This window comes from Peromyscus leucopus, chromosome 9 (genome assembly GCF_004664715.2).
Source record: "Peromyscus leucopus breed LL Stock chromosome 9, UCI_PerLeu_2.1, whole genome shotgun sequence".
Classification (NCBI taxonomy): domain Eukaryota; kingdom Metazoa; phylum Chordata; class Mammalia; order Rodentia; family Cricetidae; genus Peromyscus; species Peromyscus leucopus.
The window spans coordinates 94,967,037-94,993,738 of record NC_051070.1 but is presented as its reverse complement, the minus strand read 5'-3'; the positions used below and the strand labels follow the sequence as shown (position 1 = coordinate 94,993,738).

Here is a 26,702-nt window from a genome sequence, read left to right as displayed (position 1 = left end):
TAAACACAGGGATCCTGTTTGCTGCGGGGGCGTCATCTAAGCAGGGTGTGGGAGCCCATGAGTGGAGGGGAGAGGTTAATACTTGAAGCAGCTGCTGCACAGGTGTGGAAGCTCCGGATGGTACACTCTCTTTCTCTCTTTCTTTCACAAAGCTTATTCCAGAACTTGCACTGAAGACCCCATCCTTTCTCAGGACAAGACAGTAGGTAACAAAGTAGTCAGCCTTATTTGATATAGCATCCCAGGCCAAGACATTGGCTTTAAGGGGTTGAGCCTCCTTTAGGGTCACACTAGGAATTACAGAACAGAGAAGGAAATCCAGCACTTCTGACAGCTGGTGCCAGGAATGAGTTGTGCTGCTCTTTTCCTAAAAATAGAGAGCCTGAGTAGAATCAACAAGGGTGTCTCCAACAGTCTGGCAAATAAATACACAGCCTAACATTGCTGTGTGGAGGGAAAGAACAGACATTCTGTTGATTAAGGATAGAACACCCAGCTACAATGACACCCTTTGGGGTTGTGTGTAGTTGCTGTATCAAACTCCCTGGGCTCAGAAAGCTCTGGTTAAAAATAACGTCAGAAACAGCCTTCTTCCTGTCTGTGTCTCTTTCTTCCTCTTCATGTGGACAGCCACATCTCCAAATACAAGCCAAAGACACATGTGCCTTTAGACGAGCTCAAATCATGTTTTAAAAAGTGCATGGATTGTTGGTATATGAAATAGAAAGGTGGAAGAAACAGGATCTTCCCTGGTCTGGGTGCTTAGGAAGGTCTCAGGCTCAGGAATCCCTTAGTTTCAACCATGACCATGGAGGTTGAGCAGACTGATAACTTATGGTGTATTTCCCCATGGAATTGTCATTGACCTTTTGTGACAACAGGTCACTGAAGGCTCATTTTTCAGTGAAAATGAAAAGCAGAAAACCCACGAAGAAAACCATTCCTTTCCATCATTTATTAGAAATGACTTTGCTTAGACTTCAATCTAGGAAAACATTACGGCTTCGGATGCAGATGGAAGGCTTTGGAGGGTGAGCTGGCACTGAGAAGGGCTTCAATTTTCATGACAACAACTTCTCTTAGTTTGCTTTATCAGGCAAACGATGATTCGACTGTTGGACTCTAGGTTTCCAGAACTCTTCTCCAGCATTTTATTATTTTTTTTTATTTTAAAGATTTCATATTTTTAAAAGATTAGAAAAAATTAATTTTATGTGTATATGTCTGGGGGTTAGTATGTGCACATGCGTGTAGGTGTATGTATGTGGAGGCCGGAAGAGAGCACCCACCAGCTTGTAACTGGAGTTACAAGCAATTGTGCTGCCCAGAGTGGGTGTCAGGAACCCAACTCTGGTGTTTTTAATGGCTGAGTCATTTCTCCAGCGTCTCATCAGGCAGTTTAAAAATAATTCTGGGCCAGGAGGTGGTGGTACAGGCCTTAAATTCCAGCACTCGGGAGGCAGAGGTAGGCAGATCTATGAATTCGAGGCCAGCATGGTGTACAGATTGAGTTCCAGGGCAGCCTGGGCTACACAGAGAAACCCTGTCTCAAAACAACAGCAGCAGCAACAACAATAACAACAACAACAATAAATTCTGGGAGGGTCCTGGAGCAGTGACAAAAGGAAAGGAATATGTTTTGTTGTTTTTTACTGTCTGTGACAAAATAATTTTTTATTTATCACTCATTTATTGATGACTCCAGTCAGAACATATTTAGCATATACTGTGTACTGAGCACTATAGCAGTCATGCTGAATATAAAAAACAAATAAAACAGACCTTTCTTTGGGAAGCCTGTAAGCAACTAGTTCTGTTTCTCTGGCTCTATTAATTCTCAGTGAGAGAAGGAGGCAAAGTGAGGGAAAGATCATGAAAAAATTCTCAACACCATTGCAGAGAACTGTACGTGGAAATATGCTGAGATACCAGCCATACTTGGTAGGATGGTGAGATGGTTAGCCTTCACTGTTGGCTGGACTAGATTTAGATAACATAGGAGCCACACCTCTGGGCATGTCTGTAAGGGTATTTCATGAAGGTTTAGCTGCGGTGGGAGGAGCCATTAGGAACATGGGTTGACTAAGACAAAAGGAGACATGAGCTCATCATCACTCATCTTTCTTAGCTTCCTGGTGCACAGAATGACATCCGTCTCCTGTGCCTGCAGTCACACCTCCTCCACACTGCTGACCGAATCCTCCTCAAACAGTGAGCTCGAAGAAGCCCTGGCTCCTCTAAGTTGCTCTTGTCAGACATTTGGTTCCACCAACAGAAAAGTGACCAATAGGGATTGTTTTAACAGACAACAAGAGGCAGATGGACTGTGCTCACAAGGGTGTCTGGGACACAAACAACCAGCTATAAAGCACACAGTAACTATTAAACAACAAATGAACCAAATTATCAACACAAATATCATCCTGGCAAAGGTAGTAGACAAGTCATTGATGTCAGGAGAATTCGACTGTGGCCTCTTCTATACAGTTGATCCAGCAGAGTAGAGGCTTTGAGTTCTTGTTGCTGAGGCAGATGGCAGGTGTCAGGGAGAAGAAGTGCAGGAATCACCTGTAACAGTGTTTGGACTGTGTCTTGTAAAACCTGCCTATGAAGAGCCATGATGTCTGGGGACATGAACCACAGTCGGGGAGATGCAGGGAATTCATTTTTTCCCTCTTATCCTTCATCTGGCCCTACCATACCTGTTGGCATTATCTTTTGGCATTGGCAGAAGGACCCTGAAGATTTTCTCCTCTTGGTAGAGCAACAATGTATTTGGGTGGTCCTTTGACCTTAAAGGTTCTTATGAATTGGAGTACAGTTGTATTAGTTTCTTTTCTGTTGCTGTGATAAAATACCCTGACAAAAAACAACTTGGAGAAAGAAGGGTTAATTTTGGTTTCAGTTCCAGAGGGAGAGAGTGGTCCATTATCACAGGGAAGACACAAGCAGGAGCAGCACTCTGGTTACACTGTATCCAGGAAGGACACTGGTTACACTGTATCCAGGAAGGATGCTGGTCACACTGTGTCCAGGAAGGATGCTGGTTACACTGTATCCAAGAGGGATGCTGGTCACAATGTGTCCAGGAAGGATGCTGGTCACACTGTATCTAGGAAGGACGCTGGTCACACTGTGTCCAGGAAGGATGCTGGTTACACTGTATCCAAGAAGGATGCTGGTCACACTGTGTCCAGGAAGGATGCTGGTTACACTGTATCCAAGAAGGATGCTGGTCACAATGTGTCCAGGAAGGATGCTGGTCACACTGTATCTAGGAAGGATGCTGGTCACACTGTGTCCAGGAAGGATGCTGGTTACACTGTATCCAAGAAGGATGCTGGTCACACTGTGTCCAGGAAGGATGCTGGTTACACTGTATCCAGAAAGGATGCTGGTTACACTGTATCCAGGAAGTACACAAGATAGAACTGGAGAGGGATGAAGCTCTAACACCTCAAAGTCCTCACCATTTAATGTACTTCCTTCAGCAGGCTCCTTTTCATAAGTGTTACATAGCCTTCCCAAACAGCATCACTGACTGGGGACCAAGTGGTGGGGGTCATATCTCATTTAAACCACCACACCAATGCTAATTCAGTCAGGTAGCAAGACAGTCTTTTCACATTCTGACATAGGGAAGAAATGCTTTACTTTTCTCTCAGGTTAATCTTCTGGTGGGTGGAGTTGATTCAATCCCTTTCATTAATCAGCCAACTTTCTATAGCAGTAGCTATTTGAGTTAGTAGCAGTTGCTTACGTGGTCATACTAGTGCATCCCAACCATCACTTTCTTTTCTCTGTGATATTAACTGAACAATCCTATTTATCTAAGGCAGTTGCCGCAAGTAATGGCATACCAACCATTATGCCTGAGTCCATTGCTCATCAGAAAATCATGCCAGCAGGGATGGTGTTCTACACATAGAGAACAGGCAGACAGGGAGTCTCCTCAGGCGACCAGATGCACCTGATGATATGGCAGCTCCCCAGTGCCCCAGAGAACTGAGCCACTTCTCGCTCTTCAACTTTGCAGTCTCTCTTTTTTCCACCTTTCACACTCACAAAATGAGTCACATGTGCCAATGTGGCCAAATAAAAAAAGTGCACAGACATTAGTTTGTTGCCAAATATGGACACTAGTGGGTGACATAACGTCAGTGTCAGAGGCTACCCCGATCCATGCTCTGTTTCTACAGATTTGTCTATTATTGCCATTTCAGACAAATGGAATAAAACTCTAGATGGTCTTCTGTGACTGGCTTTTCTCTTAGCAGAATGTTTTCAAGGTTCATCCAAGTTGCAGGTAACACTGATTAAACAAAAGGCTTCTCAGAGGAGTTGGGGTTTGGAAAGCAAGAGTTTTGTATTGGTTTTCTGGTTTACGTTCAATTCAGTGCATTCGCTTGTGGGGTTAAAACCAGAAGCCTGGCCAGGTTAATTCTTCTGAATGAATTATGCAGTATGGCAGGTCCTTGGAGAACACCTGGTACTTCCTGTCACCTTAGCAGACACACAGCGAGTAAGTAACAGGATATAAAATAGGTTAATCTCGATGGCAGATCTGAAGTTGAGGGTGCTGCCTGTGAAGAAAGGGATACCAAGTGTGGAATCTTTCAACCTTGGCAGGTCTTAACCTCGGAGCAGACTACTTGCCCAGTTGGACCAGTCTTGTTGTCTAGAGGAAGCACTAGCTGTCACGGTGGAGTGAGCAGGTCAGAGGGGAGATGTGCCCCAGAGGCTACATATTCGGATCAGGCTGGGCTGGATTCTAAGCTACTCCACAGTGTGGGAAACAGTGACTTTCAGGCTATACCCTGCCTTGGGAGACTCCATTTTAGAAGCAACATTTTGTTGCACTCTGAGAGCAAGTGCAGAGGGAAGGTGACTCTGCCTTTCATCTGTGTCTAGACATCATTACTTGTACATCAGGACCATGAGGCATATGTTGATACTCAGCATATCCCTAAAAGTAAAAAGTGCCACCTATAAACTCATCAAGGTCGACTGAGGACATGTAGGCATACTAAAGACATATTAAAAACATGTGGCCTAAAAACATTGTCAAATGTACCAGACTGACAGGCTTGCAATACCCTCACATGGGCCCCATACAGAGGAGGACACCTAACACTCACATGTCCATGGCCTCAGCAACATGACCTGTCATCCTAATGTGTTCATAACACTTCGTGTGGACATCAAAGGACAGATAGAGAATTCCCAAATGTCTGAGGCTTTGTCTCAGCTTGGTCCACTTGAAATGCAGTCTGTCTAGATCTGAACTTATGCTTCACCTTCAAGGCCCTGCACCTTGCCTAAGCAGTCCTGTGTCTCTGCAGCTAGAACCAGCAGCTCCCCGAACAGTTTCTTTAATAGCTCATATAGCTACCTGCAGGGACTCTGTTTGCATTTGTCTGGTGTCTGCCTCTGCCTCCAGAAAGGCCTCCATGAACTCTGTGGCTTCTTTAGTTCCCTGTGGCCATTCTGTACCCTACATATACCCATACAAATGATTATAATCACTGTGTGATGCCTAATGTGTGATCTGGGAATTGATCTTAGCAATTAAGATTAGAGTAAAAGAATTTGTGCTTGCCTCAATACATTCTGACATTGTGGAAGGACACGGATGCTTTTGGCATACGGGCTCACAACATCACACTGTCGATCCAAGGAACCACTCCTTCAAGTTTCCCAGGTAACCACTAAAGAGGACCAGCTACTAACTCCAGACAACAATTCAGGTGGACTCTGATTCATCGTGTAGAACTTGCTCAGACAGCAAGAGCTCTGGCGGGGGTGGGGGGCTGAGATGCGGGTGACACTGCATTGTAACTCTCCGGAGAAGCTGAATTGTTGCTGTGCTTAGTCATTTTCCAATTCGACACTGAGCTTGCGCAGTTCATCCCACGGCTTAGACTCTTAAATTAAGCCCATTTCCTGTGCGACACTCCGCCTTACGCCATTTCTTTATATACCTAAAAGTCCTGCCTGAGTGGCTTAGCCTTTTCCTAACATGCTAATCCTGATCCCTTTTACATTTAATTCTTGGTATTAGGAACCAAGCTTTGTGTAGTGTTAATCTTTAACCCTCAGATAAACAACACATCAATTAATTAAACCACTCATCTACCCATCTGTTCATTTGTTCAACAAACTGTGAAACTACTACATGTAGATTACTGAGCAAAACCTTGAGCCAGCACTCACTTTAGAGGCCTTCCAAGATTGCTGTATGTGACATCCCCCTCTGCCCCCAAACTGTCCCAGAGGCTCCCACTTCACAGACTCTCTGCTCAGGGCAGTCCCTACTGACCCCATATCACTCTCCAGGGTCGCTGAGTGTCCTGTCATTTTATCTTCTGGCTGGCTGAGCAGAGGTGATGGGAACCACAGATACTTAAGTCTAAGGCTCCGCCTTTTATGTCTTGGGGATAGAATATGGGAAGCATGGGCAGGCAGGCCAGGGACTAACCTGGGAAAGGGGACAGGGATACTCCAAAAGGGACTCTGGGCCTCTCTCAAGGTCCCAGGGTAGGAAGATTGGCACAGAGGTTTTGAATTATTTCTTTATTTTAGGGCCAGGGTTGGCCATCATATATATAAATACATATATACATATACATATATATATATATATATATATATATATATATATATATATATTTTTTTTTTTTTTTTTTTTCCTCGCCTTCAGTACTTAGGCCTTGCACATGCTAGGATAGCATCATGCCACTGAGTTACATTATATATGCAGGCTTTCCTTGAACTCATTCTGCAATCCAGGCTTGAACTTATGATTCTCCTGCCTCAGTGCTGGGTTTGAAAGGCCTAGCTATAATAGAGCTTAACAGGCAAGAATTCCTGGCTGAGCCTCATTTTCTATCTCTTGTAGACTCAGAATCTGAGTAGCTACTCTAACCTTTTGGTACATAGTAAGAGCAGAAGCATTTGAGGACAAAATCGCTAAGAAAGGAAATAGGTTGCTATGATGAATTTCATTCAGAAGCTTAATCAAGAGGGCATCTATAGTTTACAGTGTTTGGCTCATAGTATTAAAATAAACTAAGCCAAGATATAAAACTATCATGTAAAATATAGAGACTCCAGACTTCTTGCTTCATATGAAAGAGATCTGAAGGTCTCACAACACAGAGCAGACAGCCCAACAACTCCCCGAGGAGTGTCGCACCAGCCCTCCACAGGTCATGCCACAACCCTGTGCATGCCAGCTCTGGGATACATGATTGGCTGTTGCTTAACTCTGTTCCAGGTCAATGCTGCTTTAAAAGTAAAGAAATACTTCCCAGAGTTTCAATCTTTATCAAAAGTAGAAGGGTAGAAGTAGTCTAAGAAAAATGGAGATGTGAGAGATAGTTATATAGCATATAAGATTGTATGTCTTTGTGGAAAATTTTAAACTAAGCAGACATGAAATTACGCTGTCCGCCTCTCATTAGCATCCCGGAAACACTCGTGTTTTAGACCCTTGAAACCAACAAGATCACAGTGTGTCGTGAGAAGAGATGGACTATCAAGCCCGAGGGTCAAGTGTCTCAGAATGGCAGGGGGTGCAGGGGAAGGGGGCAGGGCCACACACGTGGTACAGCTGCCTCTGGTTTAGGTCTGAGAGTCAGTTTATGGCTTTGGACTCCATACCTGCACCCACGATCATCTCCTGTCCTGCACCCTTTAGAAAGTAGGTGCTTTTTAGAGTCGGAAATTCTATTCAGAATAAGATGGAAAGTCATAGCCTTGAAGAGTAGGCACTGGTTTACAGAGGACCTCACTAAGCTCATTTCCCAGCATCCATGTCAGGTGCAGCACAACTGCCTAGAACTCCAGATCCGTGGGATCCAAGGCCCCGGGGCCTCCTCAGGCACCTGCCTTCACACGCACCTGCACTTTTGTGCACATGCATGTACACACACATATTTTTTTTTTTCGAGACAGGGTTTCTCTGTGTAGCTTTGCACCTTTCCTGCATCTTGCTCTGTAGACCAGGCTGGCCTCAAACTCACAAAGATCTACCTGCCTTTGCCTCCTGAGTGCTGGGATTAAAGATGTGCACCATCACCGCCTGGCTCACACACATAATTTTTTTTTTTTAAATGTCGGTTGTTAATTTTCCAGTCATACATTGCATTCAGGGGAAGAAGCAGTGACATTTGTCCTCAAGAAAGCACCCTTGCTGCTTCGGGCAGTACTAGCCTCCTAGGAAGTGCATTCTGTAGCAAGGTGGAGGTGTATTTCACCATGTAAAGCATCTTCATGATGATCAGGAACAGTGCAGAGCGGGTTATCACAGCTGGGGGTGTGGGCATGTGCTACCCCAACCCAGGTCTTTGGCCAGAGCCACTTCTAACCCTCCTGCAGGTCGGCAGTCACAGCCCAGAACTCGCTGGCCCTGGATGTCGATAGTGCCAGTGCTGGGGAACCTTGGTCTCATACATTTGGTATAAAATTTGAAATTTGCTTGAAAAGGTGATTTATCCAAATGATTTAGAGCTATTTTATTTTCAGTTTAAAATTTTAAAGTAGCATTCAAAGTGAGAGGTTTCTTTATGGCATTTTCATATACACCCCGTCCTCCATCCCAGGCCCCCCACACTGTTCATTTCCTTCCACCCTCGGTATTCTCCTTCACACTGTCATTGCACACACGTCCCTGTACCTCCTCCAGGTTCCTCTGAAACCTCTTTCCCCCCTTCAAGGCCCTGTCTAGCTTCCCTCCCATCTACTCACACTCACTTGCTCATGTATAAAAAAGTAGAGTCTACGCTCCTCATGGGAGAGAGAACTTACAGCACTGGTTTTTCTGACCCTGGGTTATTTTACATACTATAATATTGTCCAATTCCATCCATTTTCCTACAAATTTCATAATTTAATTTTTCTTTAAGTCAAAATAAAGTTCCATTTAGGCTGATTCTGTGTAAAACAGAGGCATTCACCTGTGAAGGACAGAAACCAGCATGGCACAGGGAAGATGAGGCCAGTTGGGTGGAAGAGGCCAGTGAGCTGTGAATTGAGTCAGTGCCTAAAGTGATGTGGCGGCCAGGGGTGGAGCTGGAAGACCACATCGTTGTTCGGGGATGGGACTGAGGTAGAGAGAGAGAGACTCGTGGAGAGACTGGCTGTGATTACTGGGACAGAGGGTGCAGCAGAAGAGTCTAAGTGGACACCATGTGGCAGGGCAGCCTGTTGGGACCTGCATTATTTAACAGGTTATAAGAAGAACCTGAAGTCCCAGGAGAAGCTGTGTGGAAGGCACCGAGGATAAGAGAGTGGCTGGAAGCAGAATGCTACAGGAAAGCCATCGGACTGGGATGGAGCTACAGGTGAGGAAGGGAAGCAAGGTGGGTGGGTAGATGGCACATTCTAGCCTCTCCGGAGAGCCCAGGGCAGCCCTGAAGCAGGCAGTGTTGTGTGCAGAATGTGGTACCAAGGACAACACTTACAGAGCTGGTGTCTCTGGGCTCTGGAGACCGGATACAAACACTCACAGAGCTGATCGGGTCTCAAAAGCCGGGCCAGTCATGTAGAAGGCAGAACTTATCCTCAGGCTGAATGCACTTGAAGGCTGGGGCTGCTCTTGGCGTTGGTTGGGAAGCTGAGGGATGTGAACCTGTGTTCAGGAGATTAACAGTAGCACTGTTTCTCTCTAAGCTGGCCAGGCATTTGACTCCTTTGGCTCCTGCTTTTGGAGTAAGGAGAACTACCACACACTCCAGGATAGGGCCAAGGCACGCAAAAGTTGCTGAAGGGTGCATTTCTGGCAGATGCTTGATTCCCAGGAAACAAACAGGAAGGGCCTGCTCATCCCTTTGTCTGACCCGGAAGTTGCACGGAAACTATTTCTATCCCTTACTGAGTCCCGCTTCTGAGTGCTCAGAGGCACTCTGAGCCTTTGGAACAGCAAATGCGTTCTGTATTTTAAAACACAGTGGTATTGTTTCCTGGAGGGCTATTTTCTGTTATGGACATATGGGAGGCTCTGACAAATTTAAAAGGCTAGCATGCATGAACACCCTCACAGTTCCACTCACCATCACACTAACCACTTCAGGACGGCATCTGGAGAGATGGCGCCTATAATTCTTAGCAGTTTCTTGGGGAAACCTTTCACGTGAGTTTTTAAACAAGCTTATCTAGAAGGGAAGAGGAATAACGAGAGGGAGAGTGATGGAGATAAAGAAAGGAGAGAGGAAGGAAGAAAATAAAGGAAAATGTGAGGAAGAGAGATGCCAGCTGTGGTCTTAACATTGAAGTTCATGGCGGGGAGAACGGTGCCCGGGAATCCACGGGTCTTCCACGGTTTCATTTCCAGTCCAGCCTGCTTTGCGTGATGCTGCCTCAACACGATCCCTGGATTTAACACTATCTGTCAGGAAATGGTGTTTTGGGGGGGTGGGATGGCACAGAATTTACAGCCTCTTTATTCCCGATTTCAGATCTGTAACTTTAAAAGAAGTCTAAGAAATTCTAATTAGAGATTCTGCTCCGGGAGGGACCTGGTGCACCTTCTCCATCCAATCCTCTTGTTGTGTGTCACTTCAAACTGGCTGTTTAACTTCCATTTCTAATGTGACATGGCATCAATAGAACAAGACACTAGAGTAGGATCCTGGCGTGGAGACAGAAGGTAGAAAGTTCAGTTTTACCTGGCACTGGGGCTTCAGTTGAATCCTCTCTCTCTGAAGGATTAAAATCAGGGGACAAAAACACACCAGAGCAGAGACCACAGACAAACGCTCCCTCCCTCCTCGACTCAAACTCAAATTAGTATTCCTCCGCAGCGATGCCCGACTCAGCCGTCTTCCCTCCAGCACCTTTGGAACACACAGTTCTTGTAGGGATGGTGCAGAGTGTCACACAAAGAGCCTGTCCTGAGCTGTTGGGCAGACTCCTGTGAGGTACCCTGTTTGAAGGGATGGAGAAGCTGCCCTCTGAGTAGCCAAAGGCAAGCTGGGAGGTCACTGGTGTTAATTTCTGATGGGAGCGACCAGCCCAAAAATTGAGAAAAAGAGAAAAATGCTAGCCCTTATCTACGCCTAAACCACAGCCGTAACGGAGAAGTCACAAATCCTGGCTGTCCTTTCTCTACTCAATTCCTGTTTTATTCTCTCTCTCTTCCTGAACAGGTAAGGGCAGATGCTGACCTGGCCACAATGACAAATTTGAACAGAATACATTGTAACTGTGTCACTTGAGAGACTAAATAAGGCTCATGCCTGTGAATGATTGGTTGGCTTCTTTTTATTTGCCTCTAAATTGAAGTAAAGCTTTTTTTTTTTTCTTCTCCAGGTGTGGTGGTGCAGGACTGTAGGGTGGAGGCAGAAGGATTGTAATTTTGAAGCTAGCTTGAGAGGTATGTATTAAGACCTGGTCTTGAAGAAATGGCTTTTCCTATTCCACAGGGAAACTGGGTTGACAGTGTAAACACATTCCAGCTCTGTTCAGTGCGGCTCACACAGCCTCTCCTTCAGATGGTGTCATTTTGTTAGAAACAGGATTCAATGAGCAGAGGCCTGACTCCCTGGCTCGGGTTCTCATTGCTTCAGAATTTGATGACTCTTTTCCTTCTTGGCCAAAATGCAAAATCCCAAATAACACAAAGGAAATGACACGTTGTTCTAAAGTCTCCCTGGCTGCATGTTTTATGAGAAAGAATTCCTCAGCGCCGGCCATCTACCTCTCTGCCACCTTTCCCTCACCACTGCAGACTTCGAGGGGCTGAAAGCAAGACGATGTGAATGCTCTAACCATCAGAATTCGAATTACAGACTCAAGACTAACTCACTAAAAAGTAAAGAAAAAGGTGTGTGAGAAGGCTCAGCAGGTAGCAGTGCTGGCTGCCAAGGCTGAGACCTGAGTTCAAGTCCAGGATCCCCTGTGGCGGAAGGACAGAAACCAAGTCCTGAAGGTTATTCTTTGACCTCCATATGCATTGCCCCCAGCAAGTAAATTTAAGAATAAAAAATAACAAAAGCAAACCCTTCAAGAACCCTGTCTCCACCCTTGCTTCCCTCCTTGCCTAAAGACACCAAACAAAGCTGAAACTTTAAAAAAGAATGGCTGGGCGGTGGTGGCACTCGCCTTTAATCCCAGCACTCGGGAGGCAGAGGAAGGCGGATCTCTGTGAGTTTGAGGCCAGCCTGGGCTACAGAGTGAGATCCAGGACAGGCACCAATGCTACACAGAGAAACCCTGTCTCGGAAAAACAAAAACAAAACAAAAAAAAAAATAAAAATAAAAAAAAATAAATAAAAAAAAAAAAGAATGAACCACAACATCACCGAAGAGTTAGAGTCCTACAATGGCAGCAGCAGCACACAGAAGTTACGAACTGCATGAAAACAGATAAAAAAATCCAGCTGGAAGTGAGGCCTGCCCCACCGAACACCTGTGCACAGTCTTAACTTTGCCTTAATGAAGCGCTACTTATCTTCCAACCCAGAAAAATCAATAGTGGATCAATACGGATAAACATGCTGGCTATGACCTTTTGTCCTAAGACACAGTTAGCAGCTGGGTTTAGTGTTACTGGGATTTACCCAGAGACTTGTAACAGTAAATAATGATTCATTTAAGAATATTTGCCTGCTTTGATTTAGTGAGTCTGGCAGGTGATTGTGGCCTTTGGATGGCATATGGCTTTGAGAAATTACATCAATATATGCACACGATGCATCTTTTCTTCCAGTTGATGCATCAAATTAATTAGTAAAGAATCCCCAGTTTCATATTTTATAAGCAAATATCCCCCAGCACTGGCTGAAGAGAATATAGTGAAAAGATGAAAGGGAAGTGAACCCACAATGTTCTGCGGGAATTTTTAAAGAATTATAGATTTCGAGACAGACACCGGCATCTTGGGATCCAACCACACAGCAAGTGGTAGGCATATCCTGGCGTGATCAGCCAGACACCAACAAGTTCTTCAATTCCAAGGTCAAGCACTTAAACGGGGTGAAAGAGGGAGCCTGTCTGTCTCCCTGTTAGGGGGCATGCCTGTCTCCCAGTTAGGGGGCATGCCTGTCTCCCAGTTAGGGGGCATGCCTGTCTCCCTGTTAGGGGGAATGCCTGTCTCCCTGTTAGGGGGAATGCCTGTCTCCCTGTTAGGGGGCATGCCTGTCTCCCTGTTAGGGGGCATGCCTGTCTCCCTGTTAGGGGGCATGCCTGTCTCCCAGTTAGGGGGCATGCCTGTCTCCCAGTTAGGGGAATGCCTGTCTCCCTGTTAGGGGGAATGCCTGTCTCCCTGTTAGGGGGCATGCCTGTCTCCCTGTTAGGGGGCATGCCTTTCTCCCAGTTAGGGAGTAGAGTGCTCACTCCAGGTATGTTCCTTGTCTTAAAGGGGAAACAGTTACCCTTCAGGATGGTATGATTCTAACTGAAAACACAAACACTGCACGTGCTTCCTTCTAGACACTGGAAGCTGTAGACTAGGGCTCCCACAGTCAGCTTCAGTGGGGTGGTTTAGTGTTGTCTGAAAAATTTTGCTTTCATAGCTGGCTATTGTTAATAACAGAGTCGATTTCTTTAGTGGTGCAACCCCGGGGCAGGGGAGGAGGTGTCTGGCTGGGAAGAGGAGACTCAGAGAGGAATCATGAGGAGCAGTAGAGGAGGGCGAGTGTGAGGGAAACTACCAAAACCCAAAAAACATAAAACATAAAACCACAACAGAGCAAATATCAACTTCTATAAAAACTGTAATTAAATATACTATATTTTTTTCTTAAGATTACCTTCACAGAGAAACTTGCTTTTGGAGATTAAAGGTCATTGTAGTCTTGCAAATTATAGAAACCCATGAATTTGGTTCTATGTACAGATCCTACAGATCCTAGAATAAACAGTTTTCTGGCATATCTATTATAGCATTTAAACTCTCTGGAAGTCACTGCTAAGTTCCCTGTGCAGGACCTGTTTGCCTCTTTGATCTTTTGGTAACAGAAGAAATGTTTTATTGATAGAACTTTAAGTGCCATGCTTATTAAAATCAATAGATATTGCACTTCTTAAATATTGGATATTTTGAAAAATATCTCACTTGCTTTTATATAATGACTTCATTCTTCACAGTTGTAGATGCATTAAATTTTAGGGAGCGATGTCTAGGTAAAATGTGTCCATTTCTGTTTGACCTTGACATTCTAACAGTGCAGCATGGTTATCAATAGCTTCTCTACATGGATCAATAAATACCTCAAAATGAACATTTGCAAATCATAACATATTAACATTGCAGTGCCTGTGAAAGCCTTAGACCATTTAACCAGTTAATTAGAATGAACTTTCAGGAGGAAGAGTTAAGCAAAGTGTCATGTGAATTTTTGGTCTGAATTGGGATCTGCTTCCTATGCTGTCCCACCAAGGGAATTCTTCGACATACTTTCTTTCGCAGGGAAGCCAATAACATTCCATTTGAACAGCATGCATCTCTATCATACATGCCACACACGACCATGGAAACCAGCTCTCTCTAGCTGTCATATAAAAAGAAAGCAAGTGTTCGGTAATTCCCGAGTTCAACAGAACCCTTCCCTCACACCCTCACACTCGACAACCTCTTACTGCTGTGTGCCCCCCCCCACCCCGATCTCCAGTGCTCAAATGCAAAGACTCAAAGAGGCAGAAACAATAAAACTTTAGGATGAAATGGAAAGAAACAGAAGCCCAGGAGTCCCTACCTTTTTTCTGTGAATGCGGTGGCGACTGCACCTGAGGAAAAGGCTTTTCTTCAGGGAGATGTGCAGGCTGGCTGTACTGACTGAGGGCCATGTCCAAGTCAGAGTCCTTGCTTTTAAACAGGTTTCCAGGGTAACTACAGGTATAAGGCTGATTCACTGCCCAGGCCTGATCCATATAGATGCTGTTACCAGGCACGGCTTGGACATCACGACCACTGTAAGCTGGACTGTCTTCCAGATACGCGAGATAGTCAGTGACCTGCGTGTAGCCGTTGCTGCTGCCAGCTGGGCACACTCCCTGGACCTCTGGCATACAGTAGTTCATTTTGTTATCCAGGCTCAGTTTCTACTTTACATATACACACGCTCTACGCATGCATTCGCCAGCCCCCTACACCCTGGAGCAGGGCATATATGCTGAGAGCATATATTCATACACATGAAACAAGGAAAGAGATGAATAAACCACCAGCCCAGCAACCTAGTCTGCCTCACTTCAGAGTGGTACCCGATGTGCTAAAACCCTGCTTCAGTGCTGCATCTTCAAGCTCTCCTGCTCTTCCAATGCTGTGGAGAGCAGACTTAGGACTACAAAGGTCTTAAGCTGTGTAGACAAGCTAATTCCTGGGGAAGATGGCAGGCAGGTAGAAATGGCCTCTACTTGATTAGGACAGTGACAGAGAAAAGGTGCCTATTATGCCGAGGCCAGGAAGTTCATTTTAAACACAGGTTTTAACCCCTTTCAACATGATTAGAAAATGATTGCTCATTAGTGCCCTTCTGGTTGACAACTTAAGCATGAAACATTACCAAGACATCTTAGAAAATATCCTTGGGTACACAGACAATCCTAAAATCAATAATCAAGTTTATTAGTGCGAACCAGAGAAAAGCCACTAGTAATGAGCCTGGCAACTGGCTCTGAGACGTTAATCTAGCTGTGCAAACATTAGCATGTGATTCCATCACTGAATATCACCACTTGGCTTTCAATAACCGGGTCTGGCCATCCTCAGGTCATGCTCGGGTCCCACTGGCCATGTTATTTATTTATTTATTTATTTATGTTATTTGAATGCTGCTGGTGTCCTGAGTTCTAATCTGTTCCTTGCAGATGATCAGTGTCTGGATTGTCAACACTGACTAATACAAGGTCTAAAGCTTAAATAAGCTTTCTTTATCCTTTGTTTATGAGGGCACCAAGTGTGTGTCTGTGCTCAGTGTGCGAGATGCCCCTACTCAATACCAGTTGTCCTGTTCTCCGTGTGTGCAACAGAAGCTTGTGGGAAATATTGTACATGTTTTACTTCCAAACCTGTCTTTGAAACTATTTTCCAGCTTTAATGTCACTTAAGTAGTATTTATGTATTTGACATTTAGAAACAGTGATCCAAGAGGAAAAAAGTATTTTCTGTAAAATTGCAGTCTTTAAATAAAGAAGTTAAATACCATATTAGAATGCATGTGCTTGCTAAGAGTCTTATGAACAGTTTTTCTGGGTATATGTATGGTGTGTCCATGTGTTCCAGATCATTACATCAGTGAGGGTGGGACTCTTGGCTGTCAAGCTATGGGTTCCTTTCCTTTATTCCAGAGACCCTTAGGCGGGAACCACAGGTAGTGATGTTTACATGTGAGTCCTTGATGGTGCCCAATGTGTGACCTTCCTGGCATCTCTCTCCTGAAGACCTCCAGTCCATGGTGATAAGACCGTTGCTTTGACATGTTGCTCCAGTCATAAACTGTGACATGGAATCAGATGAGAGGGTCACACACCGGAAGGAGGGGGGTGTTATATAACCACTCGACAAACTGCCCTTGAGTTACAAAAAAAGCATGGAGGTGGCAGATACAGACAGCGCTGTGCCACTAGGTCGTGGTCCCTGGCACAGGGAAGTTGGACACAGGTGTATTAAATGCACAAAGGCAGGTGGCCACAGCCACAAAGCTTGTGAGTAAAGACATAGTCATCAGTATGGCAAAGGGCCATTGACTTAGCTGATAAGCAGAAGATGAGTTAAAATATGGGAAGAAACCCAGGCTGACCCAGACAGACAGGCAGAAATTAGACTCCTTGGAAAGCCAAAACAGATCCATAAAACACAAAACAAGCAAAGGAATGATCTCCAATTATACTTGAACCTGGAAAAATGAACTGCCATAATTCCAAACTGTCAAGGACTACAGTTTCCACAAGAACCAGGAACACAACTAGCATTTTACCACTGTTCCTACACTCTGATTACTCTAAAACAAATGAAGATTTATTTGCAAGCATTTTTATGAACACATGCACATGCCGTTACAGTTAGCATGTTCTGCCTACTGAAAACGTCAAAACATTTCATCAGAAGTAACGACTATTTTCTGCAAACTCCAGGAAAGAGGAGCCAAGCCTTATGTTTGCTGTCTGATCTCATTTATTTATCTGAAATTTCCCAGATCAAATTTTAAAATTCACCTCCCAGTCCAGCCACTTTCTTCCTTGGCAGTTCCGGGTGCTCTGGCCTCTTTGACTGGGAGGTGTGCACCAAAGCTCTGGTTCTGCCACTGTACCCAGCACATGGCTGCCACCCTTCCCGTTCTACTCATGGCGCAGATCCAAGCTGTTTCTTACTTTTCACCACCAACAAGCTTAATGAAAGCCAAAGGTTCAACTTTTCTTCCAAAGGAAGACTTAAAAACAGTGCTCAGGAGTCTCTGTGGATGAAAGTGATCCTTCTCTGCAGGGAGACGGATGCGCTAGGAGGAAGGGGAACAGCCCAGACAGCCTCCCTCCTAGGCTTTTCATACTGAAAGCCACCTGTGTTTTGATTGTACTTTAAAAAGGCTGAATTCTCTTTGTGACCTTTGACCGGGAAGAGACTCATCTCCTTATCCATCTTCCAAACCACTTATTATTCTTATTATTTTTAGTTAGTAAATGAAGTAATGGGTTTCATTGTAGTATCCTCTTCACATGTTACACTGTGTTCTTTTTCTTTTTTTTTGGTTTTTTTGAGACAGGGTTTCTCTGTGTAGCTTTGCGCCTTTCCTGGAGCTCACTTGGTAGCCCAGGCTGGCCTCGAACTCGCAGAGATCCACCTGGCTCTGCCTGCCGAGTGCTGGGATTAAAGGCGTGCACCACCACTGCCCGGCCATACACTGTGTTGTTATTCACACCCAGGGTCCTCCCCCATCTAGCCTCCCCCATCTTTCTGGTTCCCTCGCTTCTGCTTCCATGCCACAAGTATGTCCCCTCTCACCCTCATTTTAGACTCTCCCTGACCTCTTTCCACTACCATACAACTCCACACATTAGTTTTAATGATGTGTATGTGTCTGTGTGTATGTGAGTGTTGGTGCCTGCCTGAGGAGGTCAGAGCAATCAGATTCCTTGGGGGTCTGGAGTTTCAGGCACCAGAGTGGGTGCTGGGACTCAAACTACGGTCCTCTGCAAAAGCAGTATGTAGTCTTAGCCACTGAGCCGCCTCTCCAGGCCCCTAGTGTAACTAGTATGTTTTACACAAATCAGAACTAGACTCTTGTGAAAGGTGTTCTTTTCACAGCAGGTGGGGACACTCTTTACGCCGCATAAAGATCACAGGTGACTCTGACTGGTGGTAGCAGAATTGGTTAAATCACACTAACAGGAAGTAATAGCACCTGCTACTGCGGACAGACTGGGTTTGCCTGTCTATGAAGTGACAGAGTGGTCTGCACAAGTCACGTGTCATGATTCCAGGTGAGGCTTTACTGAAGATTCTTAAACTAGTGACAACCTAGCTATTCAGTCACTGGAGAAACAGAGTTATGTGGCCCACAGTGTATCAAATTGTGTCCAATAAACTGAGGAGGGATTTCACAGTAATCACTGGAAGTATGCCAGCCCATGATGATTTGTTGTGCAAGTGCACCCTTTTCTGTGGACGGAAAGAAACGGGCTAAAAGGACAAGACTAATCTGGTCTGTTGGGAAAACTGCGGACAGACAGGAAACCTTCAGGGGTCTCCGGGAGGGCAGCTGCTTTTCTCTCTCACCACCTCTTTCCCTTTATTTTAAGCTGTCTTGTTTCTCAAATACATTTGCATATGGATCTCAGCTGAGAAAAGTTTAAACTTGGATACCCATGTGTTTCTGTAGAAAATTGGATTCTGTCAACATTGGTGAAATCTTAGCATCAAGAATTTTTAGACACGGTTTCACTGTGAATCCCAGGCTCTTAGTCTTCCTGCCTCAGCCTCCTGAGGGCTGAGATTTCAGTGTGTGAGGCTCAAGGTCACTAAAGTTCTCCAGGCTACTTACATAGGGAGCAATCTGGAGGCCCAACAGTGGTAGTCCTTCTCCATGGACCAGGGGACCTGTCATCTCACTCCTTCAGTTTCATGAGGAACTTCTGGTGGGTCTTAAAACTCCCCCCTCTACCACCATCCTGGAACTGCATCCTTTGAGTTCTGAGGCATGGATTTGATGTGTGGACATAAGGACCTTCTGGCTCATGGGCCTTAGACAGAGGTAGACACCTGTGAGCTGGCCATGAGCAGAAGAGACCACTGTGAGCTGGCCACGGGCAGAAGAAGCCACTGTGAACTGGCCATGGGCTGAAGAGACCACTGTGAGCTGACCTTAGGCAGAAGAGGCCAGTGTGAGCTGGCCATGGGCAGAAGAGGCCACTGTGAGCTGACTTTAGGCAGAAGAGGCCAGTGTGAGCTGGCCATGGGCAGAAGAGGCCACTGTGAGCTGACTTTAGGCAGAAGAGGCCAGTGTGAGCTGGCCTTGGGCAGAAGAGGCCACTGTGAGCTGGCCATGGGCAGAAGAGGCCACTGTGAGCTGGCCTTGGGCAGAAGAGGCCACTGTGAGCTTGCCACAGGCAGAAGAGGCCACTGTGAGCTGACTTTAGGCAGAAGAGGCCACTGTGAGCTGGCCTTGGGCAGAAGAGGCCAGTGTGAGCTGACCTTAGGCAGAAGAGGCCAGTGTGAGCTGGCCTTGGGCAGAAGAGGCCACTGTGAGCTGACCTTAGGCAGAAGAGGCCAGTGTGAGCTGGCCTTGGGCAGAAGAGGCCACTGTGAGCTGGCCTTGGGCAGAAGAGGCCACTGTGAGCTGGCCTTGGGCAGAAGAGGCCACTGTGAGCTGGCCACAGGCAGAAGAGGCCACTGTGAGCTGGCTTTTTAGCGTGTAGATCTCAAACATGAGCTGACTGCACAGAAGGCCTCACAACTGAGCTTACAATGGCATGTACTGAAAATGGATGACCCAGCGTAAGGCACCTCATTGGCGGGGGCTCTGCCTTCTGCTCTAAAGACGGCTCTTACTTTCTGCTGCAGTGCTACATACTCTAAATCTTCCTCGTGCACATGGTCCCTGGAAAAAATACTTGCCAGTCTCCCTTGTGCCTGGATGGTTTCTAAAATTCTGGCCAATCGGTTGTGACAGAGGAAGTAGTGTAAAGCGGTTTCTAGGAAACTCAAGACACAGCATCGAAGACCACAGGTGCCTGGCGTTTACTCCTCCTTTGTCCTATCTACCTTCTGTCGGCAGTGTATGAGTGATGGCTAGAGTCCTCGTTTCCACTTTGGTCACTGAGGGTGGTGGATAAGTGACAGGAAGAAGTCTAGGTAGTTGAAGTCCACAACTCTGCCACACTGCACTGTCCTGACAAAGTTGGACTATTTTTCTCATGACAGAAATAAACTTAATGATGTTGTAGTTTCTTTGTTCACAATAGAGCATAAATACTTTTGCCTTATTTTAGAGATTAGAACAGTGGCAGATGCAGTCTGCAGCAAAGGCCTGCACACGGCAATGATGGCAGTCATCACATGGCTGAAGGGCGGTAGCTCCAGAGTGGGGCTGATTTGTGCTGCATAGTCTACATTTTCAATTCTAGTCAGAGGGCAGAAGACTTTGAACTATGTGCTAAATAAAGCATTTTTTAAAATTCAGTCTTTTGTCAATAAAGTTTTATTGGAATTCAGCCACACTTCACCACTGTAATTGCACAGCTCACAGACACCTCCCACTCTCTAGAACCTTGCGTTCTGTCCTCTCCCAGTCTTCTGGTTTCAAGGCCACTGATCATCTCGGGCTCTGTGCTGGCTAGTCTTATGTCAACTTAGCACACAAACTAGAATTATCTGAAGGGAGGAAGCAAAATTGAGAAAATGTCTCCATAAGATCTGGCAGTAAGGCATTTTCTTAATTAGTGATTGATGGGGGGAGGGTCCAGCCCATTGGGTGGAGCCACCCCTGGGCTGGTGGTCCTGGGTTCTATAAGAAAGCAGACTAAACAAGCCATGGGGAGGAAGCCAGTAAGCAGCACCCCTCCATGGCCTTCCATCATCCCCTGCCTCCAAGTTCCTGCCCTGTTTGAGTCCCTGTCTTGATGATGAACAGCAATATGGAAGTGTAAGCCAAATAAACTTTTTCCTCTCCAAACTTGCTTTTTGGTCATGGTGTTTTGTCACAACAATAGAAGCCCCAACTAAGACAGACTCTAAGCAAATGACCTCGACACATCCCTTCCCTTCACCACCTGTGTCCAGCCCCTTAGCAGGAGCACAGGGTCTTTCTTCTAGCTTGTCTTTTATTGACACAGCACCTGGAGAGATGTTTAAAAATAGCTGACCAGGTAACACCATGTCCTATGGCTTCTTTCTGCATTTAGAAGGAAGCATCTGCCCTTGACATTGGCCTTTCCCAGCCCCTCGCCTACTCCTTTCTCCTGTTCCCTTGGCTCCTGCCCAGTGTCCCTCTCCTGTGGTACTTCAAGCTCTTCTTGGCATCAAGGACACCACATGCTTTCTTCCCCTGTTCCTCATAGAGATTGTAAATGCCACTTGATCTAGCTCTAGAAGTTCCTTGTTCTGTTATGAATCTGAAGGCCCATGACCCTCACTGAATACACAATATTGGCTCTCAGACAGAACAGTGCACCAAGGTCCATGTTTATTATTTTTTCAAAGATATTATTTTAGCCAGGTGTGGTGGCACATGTCTTTAACCTCAGCACTTGGGAGGCTGAAGCAGAATGACTGGTTGAGCCCATGAGAACAAGACCAGCCCTAGGCAATATAGTGTGAAACTTTCAGAAAGAGGAGAAGAGGAGGGGGAAGATGAAGAGCATCAGGAAGGGAAGAGGTGGGAGACGGAGGAAGGTATTACAAAACTAAAGAGCCCCTGAAAATATTCATCTCAAGCTAGAATGAAGCTCATGCAGGAGACTTGTTTGTTCCCTAGTAACACACACACACACACACACACACACACACACACACACACACACACACGGGATGGGACTCCATTTTAGTTCATCTGGAGCAAGGCCAACTAAGCTCCTGGAAGTCTGGGACAACCCATCTTAAAGTATCCCACCGGGCACTTCCCGGCTATACCAGAAACACATGAAGGCTGAGCCCTCTCCTAGGCTTCTCTGGATTGTAGGATCCAGAGTTTTGAGGCTGTGCATCCTAAATGTGCTTCACTTATCTGTGAGGAAATTACATCACAGGTGGTAGCTTCGGGAAAAGACAGTTTAAGGGAGAGGCAGGCAGGACACCTGGGAGGATAGACAGACCTCTGGGACCACAGACCAGACCAGAGACAGGGCTGCTTTGATTGCATTGGCCCTTCTTCTTCAGGCCGGGATTTTAGTTCCTAACTGGACTTGGAGAACTACTGTCAAGGAAGGGGCTCAGCTCAGACCTGGGGATGGGTTCTAACTGCTTCTCTTCAGCATTTCCAAGTTGGAGAAGTCTGAGTCACTCAAAGGAGGGGTTTGAGTTCCTGAGTAGTAGATGTGTCAATTAGCATAGCCCACACTGCTTTGACAGTCACACTGTGTTATCAGTACTAAGTGAACACCAGACCCATGGTCAAAGTGGTCCGCTAGCATCAGTCCTGAGAGACGCCTTGAAGAAAAAGCAACAGAGAGTATTGGTGGGCAGGTGAGCACAGGAAACAAGGCTTTGCCTATTTTCTTCTTGGAGGTTCAGATGTGAAAATCCACTAGGCTGTGGCAGCATCTCTCTCTCTCTCTCTCTCTCTCTCTCTCTCTCTCTCTCTCTCTCTCTCTCTCTCTCTCTCTCTCTCTCACACACACACACCCCTTGTGATCTGTGATGTCTACCATAGATGCTCCAGACCCAGACTCCTGCTCTGTTGGGCTACATGCTGGGGGTGGAGCCGAATGTGGGGACACAGGGAACACCTGGAGGTCGGTGCATTTCTGAAATCACATGCGAGAGAACACAGATCAGACAAAGGAGGAGAGCTCCTGGCTGGAAGGGGAAGTCCCTAAGGGTCCCCAAGACTAGGCTGTGCCTTTGGGCTCTCAGACTAAGTCTTCTTTGGCATGAACAAGCTCAGAGTTTTTTTTCTTTAGAACATTTTGTACTGTGATTTTGTTCCTAATTTTAATTTTTTTCTCTTGGTGTTCAATAAAAGCTTTTTGATAACTCTGTCTTGTTACAACAATGTAGCAAGGGGAGGCTGGCTCACAGTCATTCAGAAAACAAAATGTGCTTTTATGAGAATGAGATTGAGAGTGTGACAGTGTGGTTAACTGCTGGAGAGGGAATGGGCTGATGAAGGCGCAGAGGAACCCTGAAGTGGGAACAAGACACTCGGGGGCCACAATGATGGGAGTGGCCTGTGCTGGGGGAACAAGTGAGGAAAGGGGCAGGTTGCTGGAAGGGAAGTTCTGAAGGATGCTGTGGTCTTCTCTAAACTGCCTTAGAGTTTGGATTGTTCTGCTTCCTTAAGGTGGGATGGCTACCCTAGTCCATTCATACAGAGGCCCTGTCACCTCATTCTCTGTGGCTTTTCACTAGAAGAGTAGTCGATAAAAGAAAGCAGCCTTTGGACTTCCACAAGGGATGTTGACCAGATCCCAAAGTTCTTTGATCCGGGACTGTGGCTCCTGGACCAGTTACCCACATCTTAGACACGTCTTAGAAATGCAGGACCCAGCTCTGACCTAGTGGACCCCAAATGCTGTGGGGGATGTGCACGCCCTATCTGATTCTGATGCTTGCTGCACTCTGAGATCCACCCCTGCAGAAAAAGGCAGGTGTCCTCCAACCTGGTTCCCGTCCCCTCTCCAGCCCCACCGCTGTTATGTCAAGCCCAGGATTCTCGGAGCTTCTTTTGTGTGGTCCATTTCTCTTGGTTCCTGCTCCTCTCTGATGCTTTGCCTTTACTTTTTGTCTGAAAGTCGTTAGGCCTAATTAGTCTAGGGAAAAAAGTCACAGTCCACCTGGCCAGATCAGCTCAATTTTCCTGGTCTATAACCTGGCTTTATGTGATCTGATATTTCCAGTAAGACAATACTTAGCAAACTGTCATTGCTGCTCAGGCTCTGGTAACAAGAAACGACTTCTGGCATCTTTGCACCTCTGAACACAACAGTATCACGACTGCATTGACATTTGGCTTGCTCCAGTCTCCCACAGCCACCACTTGGGTGGTTGAGACATGTCCCTACCATGCTGTCTTTTCTCACGGGCCTTCTGTTTCTGATTAGTTCTTTTTAGTCTTCTCCAAGGGATGGTCTGTCCCTTCTTCTAGCCTTCCAACTGGGGGAGGTAGTGCAGGGTTTACTCTTGTCTCAAGCCCATGGTGATTTTACCTTAGCCTCTCAAGTGACTTTAGGTGTGAGCCACAGCATCTGGCTCTTTGCTTGCCTTTTGAAACTGGTTTTCCTTTGGGGTCAGTCTTCAACCACCTTCTGATCACTCATAGCCTTAGCAGGTGTGGTGGTTTGAGGAGGAAAGGCTCCCACAGACTTGTGTGTTTGAATGCTTGGCCCATAGGGGAGTGGCACCATTAGGAGGTGTGGCCTTGTTGGAGGAAGTGTGTCATTGTGGGGATAGGCTTTGAGGTCTTGTATGCTCAACCTACACCCAGTGTGGGACTTAGTTCACTTCCTATTGACTGTGGATCAAGACACAGACCTCTCAGCTACCTCTCCAGCACTAGGGGTATCTGCATGCTGCCTTCCTTCCTGCCATTATAATGGACTAAACTTCTAAAACTGTAAGCCAGAGCCAATGAAATATTCTCCTTTATAAGAGTTGCTGTGAATTTCTTAGCTGCTAGTGTCAGACTGACAACTGTATACCTCATGCCTGCAATCCCAGCTCTCAGGAGACTGAGGCAGGGGGCTCATTCTAAATTCTGGGCCTTTCTGGGCTACATAGACAACCTTATCTACAAACATACAAACAACTGGGCCTTGTAATCCCAGCACTTGGGAGGCTAAGGCAGGAGGATTGCCATGAGTTGGAGGCCAACCCAGCCTAGACTACAGAGTAAGAACCTGTCTCAACAACAAACTGGTTTCAATAATTCAGGACTCCCCAAGTCTTGTAGAAGAGAGGAACAGGATGCTAGTATCACTTGATAAAATTCACATTACTATTTCTCAGTGTATATGTATTTCAAAACATCATGTTTTGTCCAATAAAAATACACAGCAGATTTTAAAAAAAAGAGTTGCTGTGGTCATGGTGTGTCTTCACAGCAATAGGAACCTTAACTAAGAGAGTAAGTAACCCCATCAATGCCTTCAGCTTCAACTATTGCCCCATGAGCTGATGGTGATCTCTCTGTGCACATCAGGCCTGCTACTCAGTCTTTCACCAAGAACCTCTTCCCTACTGACTAGCATTCATGATTCTGGAAGATACTATGCATGCTGCTGGAGGAGAAAAGCGATTATCAGAATCACCCAGCTACAAACTCTGCAACCCACAGCAGCGCCCTGTTTGTAGGATAAATTGGTGCAACAGTGCCACAAACATCACAGGAACAACCAACCACTCTTTGATTGGATTTAAGGCCCATTCCTACACTGCTAATGTGGCTAAGAACCTGAGAGTCGACAGGTCAGGGACCCTCGGGGAAAACCTGCTTTTATTGTTCTGCTAAATTTACATAGCAATAGAATGACTCCAATGTGTCTATTGCTATACCCATAGACCAGTGCACGGCTCGACCCATATCAGAGCTTTTTCTTGCAGTAATGTTGTACCATGTGTGCAGTCATCTAGCCTGTTTGATTGCCTTTCCCTTCTTTTTTTTTTTGTTTTTTTGAGACAGAGTTTCTCTGTGTAGCTTTGTGCCTTTCCTGGATCTCGCTCTGTAGACCAGGCTGGCTTCAAACTCACAAAGATTCGCCTGGCTCTGCCTCCTGAGTGCTGGGATTAAAGGCGCGCGCCACCACTGCCCGGCTGCTTTTCTCTTCTTTAGTCTCCATTTTCATCCCAAAGAGTTTTCCCTCGACTTGTCCTATGTATGTATGAATCTATGTTCATATATTTAAATTACATGTGAATCTAGGTTCCACATAGGAAAGAAAACGTGATTCTTTTTCTTTCTGGGTCTCGGCTATCTCACTGAACATGATGAGCTCTAGTTCCTTCCATTTTCCTGCAAATGCCATAATCTTATTATTCTTTATGGTTGAATAAAACCCAATTATGTACAGATGTCACATTTTCTTAAGTACTCCACTCTCCTTTATAGAAGAATGCATTAAATTCATTTGTGAAATTATCAGAGAGCAAGTTAAATTAATTAAAACATGTATTAACACCTGATATTGACTTCTGCCCCCCATTTGTGCATGTACACACCCACAGGAAACAGGTAGACACACACACACACACACACACACACACACACACACACACACACACACACACACACACTATAAACAGGAAGCAGGATCTGCACACTGAATGCTCCTAAGCATCAAGTAAATGAAAAATGAAATAGAATTACTTGTTCTTTTTTTCTATAGATTTAAATGGAATTGATTTTTTTTTTTTTTGGTTTTTTGAGACAGGGTTTCTCTGTGTAGCTTTGTGCCTTTTCCTGGAACTCACTTGGTAGCCCAGGCTGGCCTCGAACTCACAGAGATCCACCTGGCTCTGCCTCCCGAGTGCTGGGATTAAAGGCATGCGCCACCACCGCCCGGCGATGGAATTGATTTTTAATGGTGCAAAAACGATTAAAAGTTGAACACAC

General features: G+C 45.7%; 1 protein-coding gene across 6 annotated transcripts in view; it reads right to left on the bottom strand.

Moving 5' to 3' along the window:
• Window positions 1-26,702, bottom strand: part of Thrb (thyroid hormone receptor beta) — a 368,908-nt gene that overhangs the window by 38,542 nt on the left and 303,664 nt on the right. The window contains exon 1 of one of the 6 annotated variants that reach the window (XM_028875680.2): window positions 14,697-15,748. The exons of the other annotated variants lie outside the window; for them this stretch is intronic. Coding sequence (XP_028731513.1) covers window positions 14,697-15,021 — 325 coding nt within the window. The 5' untranslated portion in view covers window positions 15,022-15,748. Of the gene's footprint in view, window positions 1-14,696; window positions 15,749-26,702 lie in introns of those variants that run through there. 6 annotated transcript variants of the gene reach the window in all.